The 13,128-nt window shown below is 42.6% G+C and overlaps 1 protein-coding gene across 1 annotated transcript; it reads left to right on the forward strand.

Moving 5' to 3' along the window:
• The first annotated feature begins 8,892 nt into the window (after positions 1-8,892).
• Positions 8,893-11,384, forward strand: adprm (ADP-ribose/CDP-alcohol diphosphatase, manganese-dependent). Its single transcript, XM_035800809.2, has 3 exons — positions 8,893-9,730; positions 10,033-10,155; positions 10,275-11,384. Exons 1-3 carry the CDS (start codon positions 9,154-9,156, stop codon positions 10,562-10,564), a joined length of 990 nt encoding a protein of 329 aa, XP_035656702.1. The 5' UTR covers positions 8,893-9,153; the 3' UTR covers positions 10,565-11,384.
• Positions 11,385-13,128: the final 1,744 nt, after the last annotated feature.

Genomic DNA, 13,128 nt, shown 5'->3' on the forward strand with positions numbered 1-13,128 from the left:
ATTTAATTATTCCAATATGTTTTCATTAATTGAATTCCCTTCATCTATTGTATGAGAATTTGTAAGAATCTTGTTGCATAAAATAGACGGAGACCAGTCTTATCAATAATAGGTAACAGAATTTATTCTCGGAGCGCGATGCCACGTTACCACGAGCAACAGTTTATATACAATAACATGACGTCATTTCATTGCTTCTAGAATGAATCCCCTCCTCCCGACCTAGAATTAAGTGAGTTTAAAAGTTCATTCCAACTCACTAACACACTCACAGGTCACACAACATAACTGAATTAACTCTTGACCCCTCACCATTATCGATCACCAGTTAGCTGACAGTTCTAATTAACAGAAAATGCACTCACTGTCTTATCTAAAACACCCCAGAGCTCAGTTTCGTCGGTTCAACCATAGGGTCGTTAACCTATCTGCTTACTTAACCCACTCCTCTCCAGACTACTTTGGAATGGTGTACGTTATGTTTAATTACTCCTTGTCCATGTCACACAACCCCTTCTTATGAACTCATATTGTTAATCAGATATAATAAAAGAGTATAAGTTTACTTAGTTACAGTTCCGTTTAAAATGAGAATATTGTTCAGTCATTTATTCCTAACACAATAGCACCTCCAATCGAAAAATGTAGATGTCTGCTTCTCCTCCTCCTTTTATGAGGTTTGCTTTGGCTCAAGCAGAGACTGGACAAATGCCTATATTTGCGTCAAAGCCCCTTGAGAATGTGTGGCTTGAGGGAGGTGATGGGATTGGTATGTGATATTAAGGCAAATTTAATGTCACTCAGCTATTGTCACAAATCTGCAGGGAGCAGCTGCAGGTCAGGGGGAGATCTCATAGAACAGACTCAGAGGAGAGTGACCTCTGAGATACATCCTTGGGACAGCAGCCTCTGATGCAAGGGTCTCCAAGGTTTTCAACATTACCTTGTGGACTCTTCTATGCAGAGAAACAGAATGTAATGCTTTCTTAAGAATCATGCAGACCTTTGTATTACAAGAGGTGTCAGTGAGGGCTCCAAAAGCTTAATGGCTGACCTAAATAACTCAAATCCATATGATTTGTGATTGCTGTGGTTGGGCTTATGAATTAAAGCATAGCTGGTTTCTCCTTCAATACACATTCCTTCAATAGAGATTCATGTAGGCTCTTCACAGAAGCCTCTGAGATGAGTGGATGAGGGCGTGGCTGAGATTTGGTCCTCCAGGTCCAGCATCTCACCATGAATCAGCTTTGAGTACAAATGGACAACACCCAAAATGTGTATTGTGCTATGCTGTGCTTTACTGTGCTGTACTGTACTGTAAAGTACAGCACAGTAAAGTCCTGGTTGATAATTACTGTACTTTAGAAAGCCATAGAATATTATGTATAATGACATAAACAACGGCGCCGCAGAAGGGGCAGATGGAGCAGTCTTCTGGTCAGGCTCCGTAGACGGGCACATCGCCCACTGCTCCAGAGTATACTACGAGCCAACGTCCAATCTCTTGACAACAAGGTATATGAAATCAGAGCAAGGGTTGCTTTCCAGAGAGACATCAGAGATTGTAACATTCTCTGTTTCAAGGAAACATGGCTCACTTGGGATTCGTTATCAGAGTCGGTACAGACACCTGGTTTCTTCACACATCGCGCCAACAGAAACAAACATCTCTGTGGTAAGAAGAAGGGCGGGGGTGTATGCCTTATGATTAACGAGTCATGGTGTGACCATAACAGCATACAGGAACTCAAGTGCTTCTGTTCACCTGACCTAGAATTCCTTACAATCAAATGGCGACCGTATTATCTACCAAGAACTCTCTTCGAACCCCCCCCCCCTAAGCAGACACCTCGACTGCCCTGAAAGAACTTCATTGGACTAAACTGGAAACCACATATCCTGAAGCTGCATTTATTGTAGCTGTGGATTTTAACAAGGCTAATCTGAAAACAAGGCTCCCTAAAATTGATCAGCATATCGAATGCGCAACCCGAGCTGGGAAAATTCTGGATAATTGTTACTCTAACTTCTGCGACGCATACAAAGCCATCCCTCACCCTCCTTTGGGGCAAATCTGACCACGACTCCATTTTGTTGCTCCCAGCCTATAGACAGAAACTAAAACAGGAAAGCTGCTGTGCTCAGGTCTGTTCAGCGCTGGTCCGACCAATCTGATTCCACGCTTTAAGATTGCTTTGATCACGTGGACTGGGATATGTTCCGGATAGCATCGAACAACAACATTGATGTATACGCTGATTCGGTGAGCGAGTTTATTAGCAAGTTCATCGGTCATGTTGTACCAAAAGCGACTATTAAAACCTTCCCCAACCAAAAACCGTGGATTGATGGCAGCATTCGCGCAAAACTGAAAGCGTAAACCCCTGCTTTTAATCAGGGCAAGATGACCGGAAACATGACCGAATACAAACAGTGTAGCTATTCCCTCCACAAGGCAATCAAACAAGCTAAGCGTCAGTATAGAGACAAAGTGGAGTCACAATTCAACGGCTCAGACACAAGAGGAATGTGGCAGGGTCTACAGTCAATCACGGACTACAAAAAGAAAATCAGTCCCATCGTGGACCAGGATATTTTGCTCCCAGACAAACTAAACAACTTTGCTCGCTTTGAGGACAATACAGTGCCACCGACACGGCCCGCTACCAAAACCTGTGGACTCTCCTTCACCGCAGCCAATGTGAGTAAAACATTTAAACGTGTTAACGCTCGGAAGGCTGCCGGACTAGACGGAATCCCGAGCCGCGTCCTCAGAGCATGCGCAGACCAGCTGGCTGGTGTGTTTACGGACATATTCAATCAATCCCTATCCCAGTCTGCTGTTCCCACATGCTTCAAGAGGGCCACCATTGCTCCTGTTCCCAAGACAGCTAAGGTAACTGAGCTAAAAGACTATCGCCCCGTAGCACTCACTTCCGTCATCATGAAGTGCTTTGAGAGTCTAGTCAAGAATCCTATCACCTCCACCCTACCTGACACCCTAAACCCACTCCAATTTGCTTACCGCCCCAATAGGTCCACAGACGATGCAATCACACTGCCCTAACCTATCTGGACAAGAGGAATACTGTAAGAATGCTGTTCATCGACTCCAGAATTTAACACCATAGTGCCCTCCAAACTCATCATTAAGCTCGAGACCCTGGGTCTCGACCCCGCCCTGTGCAACTGGGTCCTGGACTTTCTGATGGGCCGCCCCCAGGTGGTGAGTGTAGAAAACATCTCCACCCCACTGATCCTCAACACTGGGTGCGTGGGGTGCGTTCTCAGCCCTCTCCTGTACTGTCTTTTCACCTATGACTGCGTGGCCATGCACACCTCCAACTCAATCATCAAGTTTGCAGACGACACTACAGTGGTAGGCTTGATTACCAACAACGACGAGACGGCCTACAGGAAGGAGGTGAGGGCCCACGGAGTGTGGTGTCAGGAAACAACCTCACACTCAAGGTCAACAAAACAGAGGAGATGATCGAGTATTTCAGGAAACAGTAGAGGGAGCACCCCCCTATCCACATCGAGAAGTTTTTAAGTTCCTCGGTGTACTCATCACGGACAAACTGAAATGGTCCACCCACACAGACGGCGTGGTGAAGAAGGTGCAACAGTGCCTCTTCAACCTCAGGAGGCTGAAGAAATTTGGCTTGTCACCAAAAACACTCACAAACTTTTACAGATGCACAATCGAGAGCATCCTGTCGGGCTGTATCACCTCCTGGTATGGCAACTGCTCGGCCCACAACTGCAAGACTCTCCAGAGGGTAGTGAGCTCTTCACTACACATCACCGGGGGCAAACTACCTGCCCTCCAAGACACCTACACCACCCGATGTCACAGGAAGGCCAAAAAGATCATCAAGGATAACAACCAGCCGAGCCACTGCCTGTTCACCCCGCTATCATCCAGAAGGCGAGGTCAGTACAGGTGCATCAAAGCAGGGACCAAGAGACTGAAAAACAGCTTCTATCTCAAGGCCATCAGACTGTTAACACTAACATTGAGTGGCTGCTGCCAACATACTGACTCAAATCTCTAGCCACTTAATCATTAAAAATTGGATGTAATACTTGTATCACTAGTCACTTTAAACAATGGCCCTTTATATAATGTTTATCTACCCTACATTACTAATCTCATATGTATATACTGTACTCTATACCATCTACTGCATCCTGTCTATGCCGTTCGGCCATCGCTCATCCTATATTTATATGTAAATATTCTTATTCATTCCTTTACACTTGTGTGTAAAAAAGTTGTTGTGAAATTGTTAGATCACTTATCACTTAGATATTACTGAATGGTCGGAACTAGAAGCACAAGCATTTCGCTACACTCCCATTAACATCTGCTAACCATGTGTATGTGACCAATAAAATTTGATTTGATTTTGTAGTTAAAAAGCCTAACCCTTCATGTTTCTCTTCTAACAGACAACTGCCCTGGTATATCTAATTTGTTAGAGTGCTAACAAGCATTGGAGTCAGGGCTGAAAAGCAGCCAGTGGTTCTGTCACTCATTGCAAGTTTAATAACGTCATCAGAAGGAGTTAAGAGAGATGGTAACTGGTACGAGAAGTGATAAATCATGAACAAGCATGCTGTGAACCCTCAGCGTATGCTGCCCCCTATCCAGGCAAGGTTACCATGGTGTTACTTAGGAGACACAATTGAATGAATACATTCCTGGAGGGCCAGCTGTCCTAAAGATGACAGTGAGAAGGGATCTTAGGGTTGGGGATGCGCCTCATTTCAATAAGTTATCTCCTCTACCCCTGCCCTTGTCCATTCCCCTTTGTCAATCTCAGACGTTCAGGTCAATATGAGAGTTTTCAGAAACTCAGAAAAGTGTGTAAGCATGTATTTATTTCCTGAAATATGCCAAATTCAAGTGAGCCCTGGCCAAGAAAGCAGCATACATATATTTACACATGAGACACAAAACATAATGGATGGAAGTTGAAACAGTGCAAAGTGCATAAAACAACTTAAAAGAGCAGGTTTAAAAACGTGCAATCTATGGTCAACAGCCCTCCAATTTCAAACCATCAATCAGAATAGAATGATGTAGTTTTAATTCCTTCTGCAAATTGTTCCAAGATGACTGAGCAGCAAATCTAAAAGCATTCTGACCAAACTCCGTTTTTGCGTTGGGAACATGATATAAATTACAGTTCTGTGGTCTCAGACAAAAGTGTCGACCTGAAGGGGAGTAGGGGGTTGCTTTCTTGATCTTGAGAATATCCTTTGTTTTGTTTTCTCTGCCATTTAAAGGCCCAGTGCAGTCAACTTGATTTTTCTGTGGTTTTAAATACTGTATTTTTCCACACTGTAAGGTTGGAAGAATACTGTGAAATTGTGAAAACGACAATAATTCCTTTTTAGAGTACAGTAAGAGTTGTTTGAAAAGACTGCCTGAAATGTCAGCCTGTTTTGATGGGATGGAGTTTTGGCCTTCCGAGGTACGTCACCAGGCGGTAAATTAATTAATAGGCCAACAAGAAAGATAGTTCAAAACCGCTACCAATAACTCGTTTTCAGTTTCCCCCTACACACTCCCCATCCTAGCGAAATGATTGCTATTTTGGTTTATTTGTGACAATTTTAATTGAAAACAATCACAGTAAGGTGCATAATTGTAACCCAGAAATTATTTGATATTGAGATATTTGTTTAAATGTCTGCACTGAACCTTTAAGACCGATTTGCGCTGAAAGAGGTTATGTTGGACAACAACAGCTCCTGTAATTTGAGAAATGCCTCAACTAGTGTGGGAGAAGTGCTATTTTGGTGTCATCTGCATAGCATATAGATATTTGGAGGGCATGGTAAAATAAATACACGGGTTGGCATCATACGCTGTTTAAAAAGCTCATCTTTAATGCAACAGATCACATCTCTAGGCTTATGAGTTAATGTCAGGTCAAGTTCAAGTTATCTAAATAAAGCACAGCTGTCAGGGTTGTTCACTCCATTATCAGACTCATAGACACACTTTTTTTCTGATGGTCAACAATAAACAAACGATGGTTGGAATTGACCCTTCGTTAAGTCCCGCACCTGAATTTTGGGCAACCAATCACAATTCTCCAATGAGAGCAGCTGCGGTCAATACCTCAGACAAACTCACTGAAAGCCAGTGAGAGCTATGGCAAAAACGGAGAGTTTTAAAATAATGTAATGCCTAAATAACTGAACTGTGATTACTGAAATGCAGAGCCTGTTGGATTATTTTTCGAATCCGCAATTCGACTTTTGTTGCATTGTTTACTAGCTCAATTGGTTAGTTAGCTCTCAGTCTCATTGACCACTAAACATTGCTAATGCTAGCTAGCTCGCCACTTAATGTGACTTGTTTTCTCAAAATGTATGTTAGCTAGCTAAGTTAACCATGTTATGAATGCAACTTCCATCTGCTGTTGACATCAGGATATGATTTGAGAGCACTCGTTAGCTCCAAAAGGGGTTATAGCTTTGACTGCTTGCTGACAGTGAATGCAGAGCCATGCAGTGATTAGCAGTGACTACCAAATTAATTTGACCAGATTCCTGCGAAGCAATTGTAATGACAATCCACCACAACATATCCAAGGGGTAGTCTGTTTAAGTTAACTGTGTATTAGAAAAGCAGTTTAAAATTATTGTGAAGGGATTTTGCCAGACAGTGGTTGAATGGGGGAAATTATTTTTCATTTTATTTTTAAATTGTTTATTTCACCTTTTATTTAACCAGGTAGGCTAGTTGAGAACAAGTTGTCATTTGCAACTGCGACCTGGCCAAGATGAAGCAAAGCAGTTCGACACACACAACAACACAGTTACATATGGAATAAACAATCAATAATACAGTAGAAAAGTCTATATACAGCATGTGCAAATGAGGTAGGATAAGGGAGGTAAGGCAGTAAATAGGCCATGCTGGCGAAGTAATTACATTATAGCAATTAAACACTTCTTTGGTATCATGGTGTTTGCACATTTTGTTTGTGCATGTCGCCACCTACTGTGATGTAGTGTGTGTTTAATACAAAATGCTCCTGCACCATACCAACGGGCTGGGAGGATGGCACACCACCCCTCAACACACCCTGTAATTCTTCTGAAGTCAAATCTCATATACCCTTATATTTCTCTGCAGCTGCCACCACAGCATCTATTTTCTGGGATTTACGTTCCATTGATGCGGTACAGTTGATAACCATTACTATGAACGCTAAGAAGACAACATTACTGAAGCATAAATCACTCATTGGCCTTTCCCTCTGTGCTGGCACAGATCTACTACTCACTGGGATCCTGTCTCAGGATCCCTCACCCTTGACCAATCCTCTACTTTCTTCACTGCCTCAGCATACAAGCCTTCTGCACTACTCTGACCACTCCAACCTGCCTCTCTCGCATCAGACACTTCCGATCACCAGCAACATGGTCACCCCTACAGTTGACACGCACACCTTTATCCACTGAAACTACACAATCCTCTGTCCCATGCATCTCCTGCACACTTCCCACATCGTGGAATTTCCCACCTACACGCAGCTGCTACATGACCAGAAATGTTGCACCTGATTCTGCACAAAAGCTCTAACAGGATGATATATCCTAACATGACTTTGTCAGGCAAAGACTATGACTCAAAAGGACTGTTAGTGACTCCTCTGTTTCTCCACGCTCAACACCGGGTCTGTGTCGCACCAAATCGCGGGCATCACAAACACCAGGAATTTTCAACTTCAAATGCTCCATCTCCACACTTAACGCTACACAAGAAATCACTCCTTTCAATGGTGCTCTGTTCCTGCCTTTCTCACCCACCCTGAAACCACAAATGGATCTATAGTGGACAAGTTCAAACACACCTCTAGGTCTATGTGATTAATATAAACATGTAAAGACTAAAGACAGATTTAGTTTACTGTGTGACCCGGTTCAATAGCCAGTGAGGTGTAGTATTATTACCTTCTAGTGTCAATACTGTGAAAATACGGGGGAGGTCACTTTCACTTTTTTTGATGAGTCAGTAGAGCCACATTACTATACCTGCTAGATTTTTCTATGGCCCTGTTCAATATTTCACGAGAGTCCGGTGCATTTGGTGGTAGTGCAGTACTTGTCTGTTGTTTAAGTAACCTGCCATGCAATCCCAATACTGTATCTAATATTGCGCAGTCGCAGCGCAGTTGGGATGTTCGTGAACAAATGCACTGACAGTAGTCGGAATTACCGTTCTTCTAGCATCAGGATATTATGCTGGCAGCAGGATCGACGATATGTCTTTATCAAAATAAGAGTTCCCCTGCAAAGACATGCTAAACTTTGGGAATATCGTGTGTGTTTTTTACTCAGTAGGGTCTCTACTAACCAAATATGTAGTTTTGGAGGGGGACTTTGTCGTAAATATCTAGCAGTTCCATAGACGCCAATGCAATACACTGAGACAGGAATAAAAAAAATATCTCTACAAGCCCATATGTATACCATGTACAGTATGTTACAGTGTATTGCATTGGGGCTATACGAGTGGTGGAAAACGAAGTGCTGCTGGATATGTACGATACAGTTACAGACCCTACTGAGTATTTCCTACCCCACTTTAGCTGACATAGTTAGACAAGTTGTCTTTCTATAGCCCAAAATACCAGTGTCAACGTAGTATTTTTTAATTATATTGGTCTTAAACCAGATGTTGTATTTGTTTTCATGAATTGCTTATTGTATGTTCTTGTTCGCGTAATAAAAGTGGCCATTGATTCGATTCCATATCTATTGAAGGAAATAGTTGTTGACAGTAGTTATTCACTTTGCAATGTTTTGAACTGCGGGCTTTTATTTTGAAAGTTCTCATACAAACGTGACGTTATCATGTGTGCTGCTGGCAGAATACTAGTGCAGTCGGACATGTAACAACTCTACCGGCGTTTTAGAAAAACTGTAACCTAACTATATCAATTGACATTGAAACAATGTACAGTATCTAGTACAAGAGGACAACAGCCACAGAATATCCTGGCAACCTTCACTCCATTCTAGTAGGTAGAATAAAGAAGCGTTCTGGCAGCGGTCAAAAATGTTAGAAGGTTAGCTAGCTTTCTCAAGTGGACTAAAAGTAGAAGTTTGATCAATAACACCATGACAACCGGAATGGAGAACTGCGCCAAACCACTGTTTACGTTTGGAATAATCGCCGACATTCAATACGCCGACATAGATGATGGCTTCAATTTCAAACGCTCAAGGAAACGATACTACAGGAACAGTCTTCGCCTATTGCACAATGCACAGAAAAGGTGGACCGCGGATACTGTCAAACCCCGGTTCATCCTTCAGCTCGGTGACATTATCGATGGCTTCAACAAGAGGCACGACGCATCAGAGCGAGCCCTGGAAACGGTGATGAAAGAGTTTGACTCTTCTCCGGTTGAAGTCCATCACGTGTGGGGAAACCATGAGTTTTATAACTTTAGCAGAGACACCCTGATGCGGTCGGTTCTCAATAGCACTACAGATTCAGAAGCAGGAAGGGGGCATCTCAGCAGCTGTGAAATCTATGCTTATCATTTCAGTCCAGCCCCCAAATACCGATTTGTCGTTTTGGATGCCTATGATGTGAGCCTACTAGGGAGAGAGGAGTCCAGTCTGAAATACCAGCAGGCTATTGCTATTTTAAAAGCCCACAATGACAATGAAGATCTGAACCATCCCCCAGGTAGGTCTACTGTTAGTCAGGAGGTCTGGACCTTTAGCCTATAGCACAGGTAGTGCACTTGCCCTGTTAACTGCAGGGTAGCTAGTTTTAAACACTGTTCCCACACAAGTGCTACACTAACCTCATCACATCACTTATGAGCAGAATAGCCTACCACTAGTAGCTACTAATTTATTGACACTGCACAATTCCATGTAGCTTGACTGTGGAGAACCTAATGCCACAGTAGGCCCTGAGAATAAGTGTTTCATGTGAATTGAAGTGTTTGACATTTGTTTAATGTCTTTCTCCATATGTTTTAGCACCTGTGGGGATGGAGCAAAGGTTTGTGAAGTTCAATGGAGGATTCAGTCAAGATCAGCTGGACTGGCTGGAAGGAGTTTTGTCGTTGGCAGACAACAAACTGGAGAGAGTCACCATTGTCAGTAAGTCAAGTCATGAGGCCTACATAACTAATGTCATAGCAGTCATCATGACATTTGAAATCCCTAATCTGACTCAATAGATGAATTGACTAAATAATGTTGACTGTTTTCTTGTACAGGCCATCTCCCTATCCACCCCAGCTCTACAGAACCTATCTGCCTAGCCTGGAACTATGATGCGCTGCTCTCCATACTCCAGGCCCATAAGAGTGTAGTCTGCTTCATGGCAGGACACGACCATGATGGAGGCTATCACAGAGATGACTCCGGAGTGCACTACCTCACACTGGAGGGGGTGATAGAGACCCCCCCGGACTGTGATGCCTTTGGTACAGTCTCTGTGTATGAGGACAGAATGTTTTTAAAGGGATATGGAAGGATGTCTGATAGAATACTGATGTATCCATGATAATGCCAAAGATTCTACGGCTGTACGGAATCTGGGGAGGGACAATTCCTTGGGTCCTCATATACAGAGTATACAAAAACATTAAGGACACCTGCTCTTTCCATGACATAGACTGACCAGGTGAATCCAGGTAAAAGCTATGATCCCTTATTGATGTCACTTGTTAAATTCACTTCAGTCAGTGTAGATTAAGGGGAAGAGACCGGTTCAATAAGGATTTTTAAGCCGTAAGACAATTGAGACATGGATTGTGTATGTGTGCCATTCAGAGGGTGAATGGGGAAGAGAAAATATGTAAGTGCCTTTGAACGGGGTATGGAAGTAGGTGCCAGGTGCACTGGTTTGTGTCAAGAACTGCAACGCTGCTGGGTTTTTCACGCTCAACTGTTTCCCTTGTGTATCAAGAATGGTCCACTATCAAAAAGACATTCAACCAACTTGAAACAACTGTGTTCCTAATGTTTGGTACACTCAGTGTGTGTGTATATACACATTTCATTTTCTAATGGGCCAGTGATTAAAATAGAACTTTATACCAATATTGATTTAAGTGGAAGACAATTCCATCTGGCCTGAGATTGGGTGCCAAAAGAGTGGGAGAATGTCTCTTCATAACACATAAACACACTTTCTCTCATAATATGTTACCTCAATAAGTTGATATTGTAGCTCTAAATTATGTTATTGTGGTGATAGACCTATTGATAATTACCTATGAAAAATGAATGCTATGACAAGAGTAAATGGATTAATCTGTGTATTGCGCTGTAAGGGGTTCATTATTTTACCTTCAATAAATTTAATTTGATTTCTAAATGTTCCTGTAATAGTCATGCAAATTAAGATTATTGTCATTACTAAATATATGCCATTTGACGCATTTATCCAAAGCACATGACTGCCATGGGGACTGCCATGGGGCTAAGAGTATATCCCTGTGGAAGACAACAGGAGACTCACGGCTGGAGGAGGCTCACGGCAGATCACACTTTAAGAAATATATTTTTCTTTATTCTACTACTTAAACCCTTTTATACATTTCCTTTATTATTGTAACATATTCAGGGGGTAGCCCTGACCGGGGCTTGAACCCAGATCTAGCAAGTGTCAAGCCAACACCTTATTCCAAACCTATTGATGAGGTCATTGGGTTTTGGATGAAAGGGAAAATCCACTCAAACTATCTTTAGATTTGTATTTTTTATTATTCCACTGTTGATACAGTCCCAAAATGTTCTGCATGTCAGAAGTCTCAAGATATTGGACTTTCAAGAAGCAAACTGACTGGTTGCATCACTGGCAACTGCTCGGCCTCCGACCACAAGGCACTACAAGAGGGTAGTGCGTACGGCCCAGTACATCACTGGGGCCAAGCTTCCTTTCATCCAGGGCCTCTATACCAGGTGGTGTCAGAGGAAGGCCCTAAAAATTGTCAAAGACTCCAGCCACCCTAGTCATAGACTGTTCTCTCTGCTACCTCACGGCAAGCGGTACCGGAGCGCGAAGTCTCGGTCCAAAAAACATAGACAGCTTCTACTCCCAAGCCATAAGACTCCTGAACAGCTAATCAAATGGCTACCCAGACTACCCCCCACACACACACACACACCTTTCACGCTGCTGCTGCTCTCTGTTTATTATCTACGCATAGTCACTTTAAAACCTCTTTGGGCGAGGGGGCTGTATTTTGACGTCTGGATGAAAGCGTGCCCAAAGTAAACTGCCTGTTACTCAGGCCCTGAAGCTAGGATATGCATAGAATTGGTAGATTTGGATTTGCCATTGTTATTTTACTACTCCTCTTTAATTATTTGTTAATGTTTTTAAAAATGTTTTACTTATCTATTTTTTACTTAACACTTATTTTTTCTTAAAACTGCATTGTTGGTTAAGGGCTTGTAAGTAAGCATTTCACTGTTGTATTCAGCACATGCGACAAATAACATTTGATTACCGGCTACATCATTGTGATGATGCAAAAAGCTTGACTGCTGACATGTAAAACATTTGGGACTGTATTAGCCTCGGTCAAGGCTACCTTCTGAATGTGTTACAATAATAAAGGAAATGTATATTTTTTTTAAATAAAAAAATACTTTTAGAGTGGATTTTCCCTTTAAGGTTGCTAGATTACCCTTCCTTCAGGAGAGCATGTCCCCATGCTTCTCTACATATCAAGTTCCTCACGTATACATCCCACTTCTCACACCAATCTAGTGAATCTGGAGTATAGCCCTAGACTGGGACATGTGACTGTCAATCCAACACCTTAACCATTACACCAAGAGGTCCAAACCTCTTGACACGGTTGCTAGATGTTGTGTTAAGGTTGCTACACTATATTTGATCTTTCCACTGACCTGTCACACCTCACACCAGCTTCAGACAAACACCCATAGGAAACTGCATTGAACAAGGACAATATTCTGCTGGCCCTGGGCCAACCTTACAATGTCTCCATAACCCCCATTCAATAAATGATTATGTTCATAGCCTTCCCTGTAGCCATATCCACTGGATTACTCAACTCAAAAATATGGGCTCCCGAGTGGCGTCACTACAGA

Source organism: Oncorhynchus keta, chromosome 24 (assembly GCF_023373465.1).
Source record: "Oncorhynchus keta strain PuntledgeMale-10-30-2019 chromosome 24, Oket_V2, whole genome shotgun sequence".
In the NCBI taxonomy this organism is placed as follows: Eukaryota; Metazoa; Chordata; class Actinopteri; order Salmoniformes; family Salmonidae; genus Oncorhynchus; species Oncorhynchus keta.